This window comes from Sebastes fasciatus, chromosome 15 (assembly GCF_043250625.1).
Source record: "Sebastes fasciatus isolate fSebFas1 chromosome 15, fSebFas1.pri, whole genome shotgun sequence".
Taxonomy (NCBI): Eukaryota; Metazoa; Chordata; class Actinopteri; order Perciformes; family Sebastidae; genus Sebastes; species Sebastes fasciatus.
The window spans coordinates 10,318,896-10,331,804 of NC_133809.1; the positions used below are offsets into that span (position 1 = coordinate 10,318,896).

Here is a 12,909-nt window from a genome sequence, read left to right on the forward strand (position 1 = left end):
CTCCACCCTATCATGGACCCCTCACATTGAATTTACCTGTAAGAAGATACAGCAGATCATTTACTTTCTTCGCAGACTCAGATCATTTGGAGCCAGTAGCCATATTATTTTTCTATTTTTCAGTTCAGTGATTCAGAGTGTCCTGTTGTACTGCAGCACAGCCTGGCTCAGTAGTCTATCTGTAAAACTTAAAACTAAACTTTATAGCCAAATCAAAATCTGCACGAAGATCATTGGCCAACCTGTGACAGTCTCCTTTCAAGCAGCTCACAACAAGAGTATGCTCAGACAGGCCAACAGCATCTCTTCTGATCCCTTACATGTTTTAAATGAGGAATATCAACTTCTGCCGTCCAAGAGGCGATTCAGAGTCCCTACATTTAACCTGCATCAGGCTAAAGAACGCTTTTGTCCATCAGTCCATCTGGTTGCTAAATAATAATGAATGTGCTGCTAAAGACATGTAAATCCAGAGGACAGATGGTAATAGTGTAATGGGTTATGTATGAATAATTGTGATGTGTTTTGTTTTTGTCTGATGGGTCTTACTTGTCTGTTTGTTTATGGTAACAGTATGTCTATTGTATGTGTACTTTTTCTCAAACTGAGCTGCCTATGGATGCAAAATGAATTTAGTGCAAACTGACAATAAAGTTGTATTGTATCGTAAACTTGTCAGTATGAGCCAAGTATACTTAGACTTTTCTGTATACTTTATCATATTTTATCTACCATACAGGTATCCAGAGGGCACCTTTGCTGCGTTCTTTTTAAAAATAAAAATTACGTGACCCCTGACCCATCTGGATTAACAGACTGAAGTACACAATCATGAAAAGAGCTAAGAGTTAGCCAGAGTTGTTGTGAACCTGGACAGCCAGCAGAGAGCAGCCTGCATCTATTTAGGACCTTTGGGAAACTTTGCAAAGACAGAAACAGCAGAGAGATGAGGAACAGAGAGTCTAAAGTTTCTACATGTTCTTAGTCAGTCCACAGGGAGACGGAGCCTCGACTTACTCCACCTCATCTCTCCCTTTCAGTTTCACAAGAACAGGTGTGGGTTTGCCTTCTTCAATTTATTTTTGCATGTTTTTACTGCATCACTGCTCCTCACAGTTTAAGTTCTCATGTCACAGAGAGTCTGAACTGTTTTCATTCACTCACACTGAAAACTGCATCAGGATGATGTTGTCAATAACTCTGATTGTCGTGTTGGGTTTTCTGAGTCAGGGTGAGAGATTCTGAAAATGTATCTGACATTGTGGCTTTAATTGATGTCTAATTTATTATCAACTAAACTGTTGATTCTCAAGGTTTATATTTCATTTCTCATTTCAGAGACTTCTGCAAACAAGTTTCTGACTCAGGCTGACAAATCCAAATCTGTTAGTGTTGGAGGGACCGTGAGCATCAGCGCCACAGGGAGTTCAGATATTGGTGCTGACCTCAGTTGGTACCTTCAGAAACCTGGACAGGCTCCCAAACTCCTTATATACTATACATCGAATCTCTTCTCAGGGACTGCGTCTCGATTCAGAGGCAGTAGATCTGGTTCTCACTACACTTTAACCATCACAGGTGTTCAGACTGACGATGCTGGAGATTACTACTGTCTGGGCTACCATGGTAGCTATGTGTTCACACAGTGATTTAGAGCCGTACAAAAACCTCCTTCAGTTTGACTGAAGTGAAACCGGCCTGCTGCAGGTGCAGAGGGTTGGTGAAGAGACTGTGATGAGGAGAACTGGTCCAGTGAACACAACACAAGAGTCATCAAGCAGAACCACAATGAATCTAAATAAAACTGGAATAAACTCACAGACGCTCTTCCATCTACAGTTTAAACTTATAATCTTGTCATTCAGTCTCTTTATGAGTAAACTGGGGAGGTTAAACTCTTGTTGGACTATAGCCACTGATATCAAAACATGTTGAAAAGTGTTTCTACCAACAGCTGCACAAAACAATATAATATAAAAGAAAATTCCAATTTACCATTTTCTTTTTAAAAATCTAAAATATTTCATTTTCTAAACAGAGCCTTTCCTCTCAAAATATCACAAAGTAGTAAAAAAAATACAACCACTAACAAAGTACTATTTATGTAAACCTGATATACTAAAAGGTATAGTATATGATGTTTGATACTGAGATGACCAAGACTATATTTTTCATAATAAATATATAATAAAGGAAATACAAAGACAGTGACTAATCCACAGTTTTATTTAATGATGGTTTAATGTTCATGCCACATTTCTGATGAATGAACAGTTCATGTTGGAGTGAAACTAAACTAAAATTCAGTTTATTTTGAAAAGTATTGAACATAACATGCAGAAGATCCATATAAGAAAGCAGCATGCTCACTGAATTGAAAATTATTGTATAAAGAAGATTTTTTCTTAAATTTTGCTTTACTTTTCTACACCAGACAGAGAAACGATCACAGTCTCCTTGTAACAAAGTATTTTTTTTTCTAAGTTTCATATCAGTTGCTACATGGTTAAATGAACATGATGCTTTTTAATAATAATAACTCATAAACTCATATTAAGCAGATCTGAAATGTGTTATTTATCTCCAGTAAACCCTGTCAGTAGATTAAAGGCAGACAAACAGACATATCATACCAACCACAGTGGACACAAACTCATCCTGAAATCCTCAACTGCACTTCTAATATAAATATGTTTCTTCTATTATCCATTCAGATGATAGATGGTGTAAATCCAAGCAGTATTCCTCCTGATTTAGTGTCCCACGTTGCCTTCAGTGTGTTGAGAGCAGAGAAATGATTTCCATAGAGAGGAGGCTTTGCATCGTCAGCTGATCCTCCAGTGAACTGAGAAGGTTTATAGTCTTGTGAGTTCAACACTGCAGGACTCAGATGTGTCAGTCAACACAGCAGAAAGCACAACCAGCATGACTCTCATCACCATCCTCATCTGGACGCTGGCCTGCTGCTGTTTTACAGGTTCATTCACTCAGCAACATTTCAGACATGATGTGCTGCCTTTTCTCTCATTTATTTCTGCTGATAAATGAATGATTTGTTTTTGTCTGCAGGATGCAGCGGTCAGGTGACTGTGACTCAGCCTCCAGTAGTGACATCTACTCCAGGATCCACCGTCTCTCTCACCTGTAAGACCAACCAAGCTGTTTACAGAAACAGTAATGGTGATTATATGCACTGGTATCAACAGAAATCTGGAGAGAGTCCAAAGTTTCTAATAAGATATGCGAGCACACGTGAATCAGGAACAGCAGCTCGGTTTAGTGGCAGTGGAAGCAGCTCTGACTTCACTTTGACCATCAGTGGAGTTCAGACTGAAGACGCAGCAGTTTATTACTGTCAGAGTTTCCACTATATAAACAGCGCTCATCTGTTCACACAGTGATTTGTAGTCATACAAAAACCTCCCTCAGTCCGACTGCAGAGACACTGAGCTGTTACAGCAGGAACCGACTGCAGCTGCTGAAGAGGAAGAGACTCTGACACAGACCACTGAACACAGAGCTGACAGGAACCTCACCAAGCACACACTACACATTCACACTAATAACTTCATTAAAAACATTATTAAAATATCTAATAACACATCATGTTCTGTTCACATTTACTCTCAGCTAAAGAGACAAATGTTGCCTGATCACATATTTGAGTTATGATTTCTTCCTAGGTAAAAGTAAAGTTCACATTATTCTCCACATTGTTTTTAATTAAAATTGTCTTTACTGTAATGTAATATCACTCTCTATACCAATTTAAAAATGAGAAATTTTGATGTTTACATGATGAATCAAAAGCAAGTGTGCTATTTGTATACTTATTTTAAACTTAAGAGAGAGAGAGTATATACTTTCAGTTTAATTTGTATGTACTTATCAGAGATATACTTAAGTATACTTAGCTTATACAGACAATTACAGAAAGGTATAGTATACTTGGATTATACTTGTTCTTAATCTTTTGATCAAGATATACTTAAGAAAAGTATAATTAAGTATTCTTGCCTTATAGGCCTACAGAAAGGTATACTTGGTTTGTAGTGGTACTAACTTTTTGATAGAGTAGCCTCTTAAAGTGTGTGAGAGTTTGTAAAAGAACGTTTTGATATGAATTTACTTCAATTCATCAAGAATTTTCTACGTTGTTGGATTCTTCGTTCACCATGGAGACGTGTGAGAAAAATATATTAATTTTTTTTATCATCACAAAACATCAAGTCAAATAGCAAAAGGAGCAAGTCTCTTTATGTAATACATATAAATCATTAGCTAAGTACTGTAAGTTAAAGTATACAAAATGTACTTTCATAAACTAAAAAGTGGGCTACACTATTAAACTAAGAGTATACCTATTCACTTGTAGTATACTTGAACTTTACTTAACTTCATAAAATAAACTCTAAGTATACTACTTTGTCGTGAGGGTTTTCATTTTCCACAGAGAGGAGAATCAGTTGAAGTTATAAAACCAGTTAATTTCTTTCTCTTCATAAAATAAAAGAGCAAACACTTCATGAAGTTATGTATCAGTGAAATCTTTATTAGCAACAACATCAGTGATCAACATGACAGTTATTAAGCTCACTCACATGAAGCTGCTGAGCGACACACATTCCTCTCTAAGTTGTTGTTGTCCAACACTTTACAGCAGTGTTGTTCTCTGTCACACAAAGCTTCAGTTTCCTCTACAAGCATTCAAACTGCTATTGATCAGAGCTGCTCCCCCCCACACAGAGCTCCTGTCCTGGGCTTCAGCCGGCCCCTCTAGCCCTTACACTGGCTCCTGTGGAGGGACTGGGTCTGGCTGTGGTCCTGATGGAGGACCCTGCAGGAGTACAGCTCTCCTTCCATCCAGCGCTCCTGGCTCAGGCTCAGGGTGCTGCTGCTGCTGTAGCGGCCGCTCTTCTCCTCCTCTGAGCTGCTCAGGACCCCCTCCGTCACCTCCGTACCGTCCACCTGCCAGCTCACCACGGCTCCCTGAGGAGAGTAGCCGGTCAGCAGGCAGGCCAGCGTGGCCGAGCCCCCAGAGAGCTGCTCAGAGGAGGGGGGAAGCAGAGAGACTGAGGGCCTGACCATGGTGCCAGCTGGAGGGGAGAGCAGAGACACACAAGGAGCAGATGAACTTCCACTGTAGGACAGACAGCTGGACATGAGACAGTTATGATACCTGACAGAGGTTAACACTACTGTGGATCAGCTGTGTGCATGATACTGTGATCAGACAGAGGAGAGGAGCTGACACATGGCAGGAAATGAGGAGTTAACAAATAAAACACAATAATAAAACTATGTTTTTTATTTAAAGTAATGAATCTTCTACTGTGGAACTCTTCATAAATATCTAATAATTAATATGAAACATGACTTATCTGTGATTTTAAATGGGAACATTGTATAAATGATCATTAAATTAAATCTTCTTTGTAATGTGTGACAGTAAATGATTCATTGCTGCGATGCAAATGTAACATCTGTATTCAGTTATAGACTTTATCATCTGTCTGTTTCACTTCCTTTTCACCACTTTAAACTAACGAACTGTGAAGTCAAACTACAGCGATACTAAATGAACAGATGAACTCTTGAATTAGTTTTAACGGCATTCGCAACAGTTTTTATACATAACAATCGTTTAAATGTTACAGTAAAACATAAAACATAAGAAACTTGAAATTCAATTTTGCTGTTATTTTCTGAACATTAAAATGTTCCTGCAGAACAAATTTACAACCAAACTTTACTAAACAAATATCTGATTGGAAAAAAAGCGAAAATTATTCTGCATATATTTCACCATAACATCTTCTTTAACACTAAAAGAATATTAATATTAATATTTTCCTAAACTTCAATACCAGCCAAGCTTAATAGACAGCACAAAATAATATCCACATGTAAATTATCCAAAATATTTTTTTCATTTTATAAAATTGTGATGCAAAAGTTAGTATTAAAAGAATATTTCATGTTGTATAAATTATAAATCTCTGGTACTTACAGTTAATGATGAGTTTGGTTCCTCCACCAAAAGTGTACCACAGTGATACAAACTCATTAAGTGGCCGTACAAAAACCTCCTGCACTGTGAACAAGCATCTATCCACTGAAAATACTCTCTGCTTTCTCAATTAAAACAGAAACATTCATACTTTATTGAATCTACAAACATTAAATTAATGATATGGATTGAAATTATTGCATAAATGAAGATTATTTCTTTAATTTTTCTTTACTTTTCTACACCAGACAGAGAAACGATCACAGTCTCCTTGTAACAAAGTAATTTTTTATCAGTTTTAAATCAGTTGCTACATGCTTAAATGAACATGATGCTTTTTAATAATAATAACATCTTATAAACTCATATTAAGCAGATCTGAAATATGTTATTTATCTCCAGTAAACCCTGTCAGTAGATTAAAGGCAGACAAACAGACATATCATACCAACCACAGTGGACACAAACTCATCCTTAAATCCTCAACTGCACTTTAATATAAATATGTTTCTTCTATTTTCCATTCAGATGATAGATGGTGTAAATCCAAGCAGTATTCCTCCTGATTTAGTGTCCCACGTTGCCTTCAGTGTGTTGAGAGCAGAGAAATGATTTCCATAGAGAGGAGGCTTTGCATCGTCAGCTGATCCTCCAGTGAACTGAGAAGGTTTATAGTCCTGTGAGTTCAACACTGCAGGACTCAGATGTGTCAGTCAACACAGCAGAAAGCACAACCAGCATGACTCTCATCACCATCCTCATCTGGACGCTGGCCTGCTGCTGTTTTACAGGTTCATTCACTCAGCAACATTTCAGACATGATGTGCTGCCTTTTCTCTCATTTATTTCTGCTGATCAATGAATGATTTGTTTTTGTCTGCAGGATGCAGCGGTCAGGTGACTGTGACTCAGCCTCCAGTAGTGACATCTACTCCAGGATCCACCGTCTCTCTCACCTGTAAGACCAGCCAAGCTGTTTACAGAGACAGTGATGGTGAAGATTTTATATTCGGTGGTGATGATGATGAATATATGCACTGGTATCAACAGAAATCTGGACAGCCTCCAAAGCTCCTAATAAGATATGTGAGCACACGTGAATCAGGAACAGCAGCTCGGTTTAGTGGCAGTGGAAGCAGCTCTGACTTCACTTTGACCATCAGTGGAGTTCAGACTGAAGACGCAGCAGTTTATTACTGTCAGAGTCTCCACTATATAAACAGTGCTGATGTGTTCACACAGTGATTTGTAGTCGTACAAAAACCTCCCTCAGTCCGACTGCAGAGACACTGAGCTGTTACAGCAGGAACCGACTGCAGCTGCTGAAGAGGAAGAGACTCTGACACAGACCACTGAACACAGAGCTGACAGGAACCTCACCAAGCACACACTACACATTCACACTAATAACTTCATTAAAAACATTATTAAAATATCTAATAACACATCATGTTCTGTTCACATTTACTCTCAGCTAAAGAGACAAATGTTACCTGATCACATATTTGAGTCATGATTTCTTCCTCCATAAAAATCAAGTTCAAATTATTCTCCGTATCTTTTTTTTAATAAAAAAAGATTTATTATTTACTTTTATTTACTTTAATGTAATATCACTCTCTATACCAATTTACAAAATATAAATATTCATATTTACATGATGAATCCAAAGCAAGTGTGCTATTAGTATACTTATTTTAAACTTGAGAGAGAGAGAGTATACTTTCAGTTTACTTTTGTTTATCAGAGATATGCTTAAGTGTACTTAGCTTATACAGACAATTACAGAAAGGTATACTTGTAGTTAATCTTTTGATTGATTCTCCATTCACCGTGGAGACATGTGAGAAGATTTTTTTTTTTTATCATCACAAAACATCAAGTCAAATAGCAAAAGGAGCAAGTCTCTTTATGTAATACATAAATCATTAGCTAAGTACAATAAGTTAAAGTATACAACGTGAACTTTCATAAACTAAAAAGTGGGCTACACTATTAAACTAAGAGTATACCTATTCACTTGTAATATACTTGAACTTTACTTAACTTCATAAAATAAACTCTTAGTATACTACTTTGTCGTGAGGGTTTTCATTTTCCACAGAGAGGAGAATCAGTTGAAGTTATAAAACCAGTTAATTTCTTTTTACTCTTCATAAAATAAAAGAGCAAACACTTCATGAAGTTATGTATCAGTGAAATCTTTATTAGCAACAACATCAGTGATCAACATGACAGTTATTAAGCTCACTCACATGAAGCTGCTGAGCGACACACATTCCTCTCTAAGTTGTTGTTGTCCAACACTTTACAGCAGTGTTGTTCTCTGTCACACAAAGCTTCAGTTTCCTCTACAAGCATTCAAACTGCTATTGATCAGAGCTGCTCCCCCCCACACAGAGCTCCTGTCCTGGGCTTCAGCCGGCCCCTCTAGCCCTTACACTGGCTCCTGTGGAGGGACTGGGTCTGGCTGTGGTCCTGATGGAGGACCCTGCAGGAGTACAGCTCTCCTTCCATCCAGCGCTCCTGGCTCAGGCTCAGGGTGCTGCTGCTGCTGTAGCGGCCGCTCTTCTCCTCCTCTGAGCTGCTCAGGACCCCCTCCGTCACCTCCGTACCGTCCACCTGCCAGCTCACCACGGCTCCCTGAGGAGAGTAGCCGGTCAGCAGGCAGGCCAGCGTGGCCGAGCCCCCAGAGAGCTGCTCAGAGGAGGGGGGAAGCAGAGAGACTGAGGGCCTGACCATGGTGCCAGCTGGAGGGGAGAGCAGAGACACACAAGGAGCAGATGAACTTCCACTGTAGGACAGACAGCTGGACATGAGACAGTTATGATACCTGACAGAGGTTAACACTACTGTGGATCAGCTGTGTGCATGATACTGTGATCAGACAGAGGAGAGGAGCTGACACATGGCAGGAAATGAGGAGTTAACATATAAAACACAATAGTATAACTTTGTTTTTTATTTAAAGTAATGAATCTTCTACTGTGGAACTCTTCTTAAATGTCTAATAATTAATATGCAACATGATTTATCTGTGATTTTTAAATGGGAACATTGTATTAATGATCATTAAATTAAATCTTCTTTATAATGTGTGACAGTAAATGATTCATCGCTGCGATGCAAATGTAACATCTGTATTCAGTTATAGACTTTATCATCTGTCTGTTTCACTTCCTTTTTACCACTTTAAACTAACGAACTGTGAAGTCAAACTACAGCGATACTAAATGAACATATGAACTCTTAAATTTGTTTTAACAGCATTTGCAACAGTTTTTATACCTAACAATCATTTAAATGTTACAGTAAAACATAAAACATAAATAACTTGAAATTAAATTTTGCTGTTATTTTCTGAACGTTACAATGTTCCTGCAGAACAAATTTACAACCAAACTTTATTAAACAAATATATTATTGGAAAAAAGTAAAAATTATTCTGCATATATTTCAACATAACATCTTCTTTAATACTAACAGAATATTAATATTAATATTTTCCTAAACTTCAATATCAGCCAAGCTTAATAGACAGCAAAAAATAATATCCACATGTAAATTATCCAAAATATTTTTCATTTTATAAAATTCGGATGCAAAAGTTAGTATTAAAAGAATATTTCATGTTGTATAAATTATAAATCTCTGGTACTTACAGTTAATGATGAGTTTGGTTCCTCCACCAAAAGTCACCCACAGTGATACAAACTCATTAAGTGGCCGTACAAAAACCTCCTGCACTGTGAACAAGCATCTACTCTGCTTTCTCAATTAACACATAAACATTTATACTTTATTGAATCTACAAACATTAAATTAATGATATGGATTGAAATTATTGTATAAATGAAGATTATTTCTTTAATTTTGCTTTACTTTTCTACACCAGACAGAGAAACGATCACAGTCTCCTTGTAACAAAGTCATTTTTTCACAGTTTTATATCAGTTGCTACATGGTTAAATGAACATGATGCTTTTTAATAATAATAAGTCATAAACTCATGTTAAGCAGATATTAAATATGTTATTTATCTCCAGTAAACCCTGTCAGTAGATTAAAGGCAGACAAACAGACATATCATACCAACCACAGTGGACACAAACTCATCCTTAAATCCTCAACTGCACTTCTAATATAAATATGTTTCTTCTATTATCCATTCAGATGATAGATGGTGTAAATCCAAGCAGTATTCCTCCTGATTTAGTGTCCCACGTTGCCTTCAGTGTGTTGAGAGCAGAGAAATCATTTCCATAGAGAGGAGGCTTTGCATCGTCAGCTGATCCTCCAGTGAACTGAGAAGGTTTATAGTCCTGTGAGTTCAACACTGCAGGACTCAGATGTGTCAGTCAACACAGCAGAAAGCACAACCAGCATGACTCTCATCACCATCCTCATCTGGACGCTGGCCTGCTGCTGTTTTACAGGTTCATTCACTCAGCAACATTTCAGACATGATGTGCTGCCTTTTCTCTCATTTATTTCTGCTGATAAATGAATGATTTGTTTTTGTCTGCAGGATGCAGCGGTCAGGTGACTGTGACTCAGCCTCCAGTAGTGACATCTACTCCAGGATCCACCGTCTCTCTCACCTGTAAGATCAACCCTGCTGTTAAGAGAGACAGTGATGGAGATGACTGGATGCACTGGTATCAACAGAAATCTGGACAACCTCCAAAGCTCCTAATAAGATATGCGAGCACACGTGTATCAGGAACAGCAGCTCGGTTTAGTGGCAGTGGAAGCAGCTCTGACTTCACTTTGACCATCAGTGGAGTTCAGACTGAAGACGCAGCAGTTTATTACTGTCAGAGTTTCCACTATATAAACAGTGCTAATCTGTTCACACAGTGATTTGTAGTCGTACAAAAACCTCCCTCAGTCCGACTGCAGAGACACTGAGCTGTTACAGCAGGAACCGACTGCAGCTGCTGAAGAGGAAGAGACTCTGACACAGACCACTGAACACAGAGCTGACAGGAACCTCACCAAGCACACACTACACATTCACACTAATAACTTCATTAAAAACATTATTAAAATATCTAATAACACATCATGTTCTGTTCACATTTACTCTCAGCTAAAGAGACAAATGTTACCTGATCACATATTTGAGTCATGATTTATTCCTCCCTAAAAATCAAGTTCACATTATTCTCCGAATTTTTTTTTTTAATAAAAAAAAAGATATATTATTTACTTTTTTTACTATAATGTAATATCACTCTCTATACCCATTTAAAAAATAGAAATATTGATATTTACATGATGAATCCAAAGCAAGTGTGCTATTAGTATACTTATTTTAAACCTGAGAGAGAGAGAGAGTATACTTTCAGTTTACTTTTGCTTATCAGAGATATACTTAAGTGTACTTAGCTTATACAGACAATTACAGAAAGGTATACTTGTAGTTAATCTTTTGATTGATTCTCCATTCACCGTGGAGACATGTGAGAAGATTTTTTTTTTTTTATCATCACAAAACATCAAGTCAAATAGCAAAAGGAGCAAGTCTCTTTATGTAATACATATAAATCATTAGCTAAATACTATAAGTTAAAGTATACAAAGTGAACTTTCATAAACTAAAAAGTGGGCTCCAAGTATGTAACTATTAAACTAAGAGTATACCTTTTCACTTGTAGTATACTTGAACTTTACTTAACTTCATAAAATAAACTCTAAGTATACTACTTTGTCGTGAGGGTTTTCATTTTCCACAGAGAGGAGAATCAGTTGAAGTTATAAAACCAGTTAATTTCTTTCTACTCTTCATAAAATAAAAGACCAAACACTTCATGAAGTTATGTATCAGTGAAATCTTTATTAGCAACAACATCAGTGATCAACATGACAGTTATTAAGCTCACTCACATGAAGCTGCTGAGCGACACACATTCCTCTCTAAGTTGTTGTTGTCCAACACTTTACAGCAGTGTTGTTCTCTGTCACACAAAGCTTCAGTTTCCTCTACAAGCATTCAAACTGCTATTGATCAGAGCTGCTCCCCCCCACACAGAGCTCCTGTCCTGGGCTTCAGCCGGCCCTTCTAGCCCTTACACTGGCTCCTGTGGAGGGACTGGGTCTGGCTGTGGTCCTGATGGAGGACCCTGCAGGAGTACAGCTCTCCTTCCATCCAGCGCTCCTGGCTCAGGCTCAGGGTGCTGCTGCTGCTGTAGCGGCCGCTCTTCTCCTCCTCTGAGCTGCTCAGGACCCCCTCCGTCACCTCCGTACCGTCCACCTGCCAGCTCACCACGGCTCCCTGAGGAGAGTAGCCGGTCAGCAGGCAGGCCAGCGTGGCCGAGCCCCCAGAGAGCTGCTCAGAGGAGGGGGGAAGCAGAGAGACTGAGGGCCTGACCATGGTGCCAGCTGGAGGGGAGAGCAGAGACACACAAGGAGCAGATGAACTTCCACTGTAGGACAGACAGCTGGACATGAGACAGTTATGATACCTGACAGAGGTTAACACTACTGTGGATCAGCTGTGTGCATGATACTGTGATCAGACAGAGGAGAGGAGCTGACATATGGCAGGAAATGAGGAGTTAACAAATAAAACACAATAGTAAAACTTTGTTTTTTATTTAAAGTAATGAATCTTCTACTGTGGAACTCTTCATAAATATCTAATAATTAATATGCAACATGATTTATCTGTGATTTTAAATGAGAACATTGTATTAATGATCATTAAATTAAATCTTCTTTGTAATGTGTGACAGTAAATGATTCATCGCTGCGATGCAAATGTAACATCTGTATTCAGTTAAAGACTTTATCATCTGTCTGTTTCACTTCCTTTTTACCACTTTAAACTAACGAACTGTGAAGTCAAACTACAGCGATACTAAATGAACATATGAACTCTTAAATTTGTTTTAACA

At 38.1% G+C, this 12,909-nt stretch overlaps 1 protein-coding gene and 5 gene segments (V, D, J or C); 2 read left to right on the forward strand and 4 right to left on the reverse strand.

Moving 5' to 3' along the window:
- Window positions 1-12,909, forward strand: part of LOC141783884 (immunoglobulin kappa light chain-like) — a 203,016-nt gene that overhangs the window by 113,243 nt on the left and 76,864 nt on the right. The gene's annotated exons all lie outside the window — the stretch shown is intronic.
- Window positions 1-12,909, forward strand: part of LOC141783883 (Ig kappa chain V-III region MOPC 63-like) — a 172,987-nt gene that overhangs the window by 106,330 nt on the left and 53,748 nt on the right.
- Window positions 1-12,909, reverse strand: part of LOC141783881 (Ig kappa chain V-III region MOPC 63-like) — a 144,258-nt gene that overhangs the window by 34,115 nt on the left and 97,234 nt on the right.
- On the reverse strand, window positions 4,527-5,275 carry LOC141783896 (Ig lambda-1 chain C region-like). The segment is given in 1 exon segment: window positions 4,527-5,275. A coding segment is annotated over 1 exon segment (387 nt).
- LOC141783907 (Ig lambda-1 chain C region-like) lies at window positions 8,191-9,719 on the reverse strand. The segment is given in 2 exon segments: window positions 8,191-8,760; window positions 9,673-9,719. A coding segment is annotated over 1 exon segment (312 nt).
- Window positions 11,825-12,909, reverse strand: part of LOC141783880 (Ig kappa chain V-III region MOPC 63-like) — a 48,825-nt gene continuing 47,740 nt past the window's right edge. Inside the window, 1 exon segment of the V gene segment in view lies at window positions 11,825-12,394. Within this exon segment, the coding sequence occupies window positions 12,075-12,394 (320 nt within the window).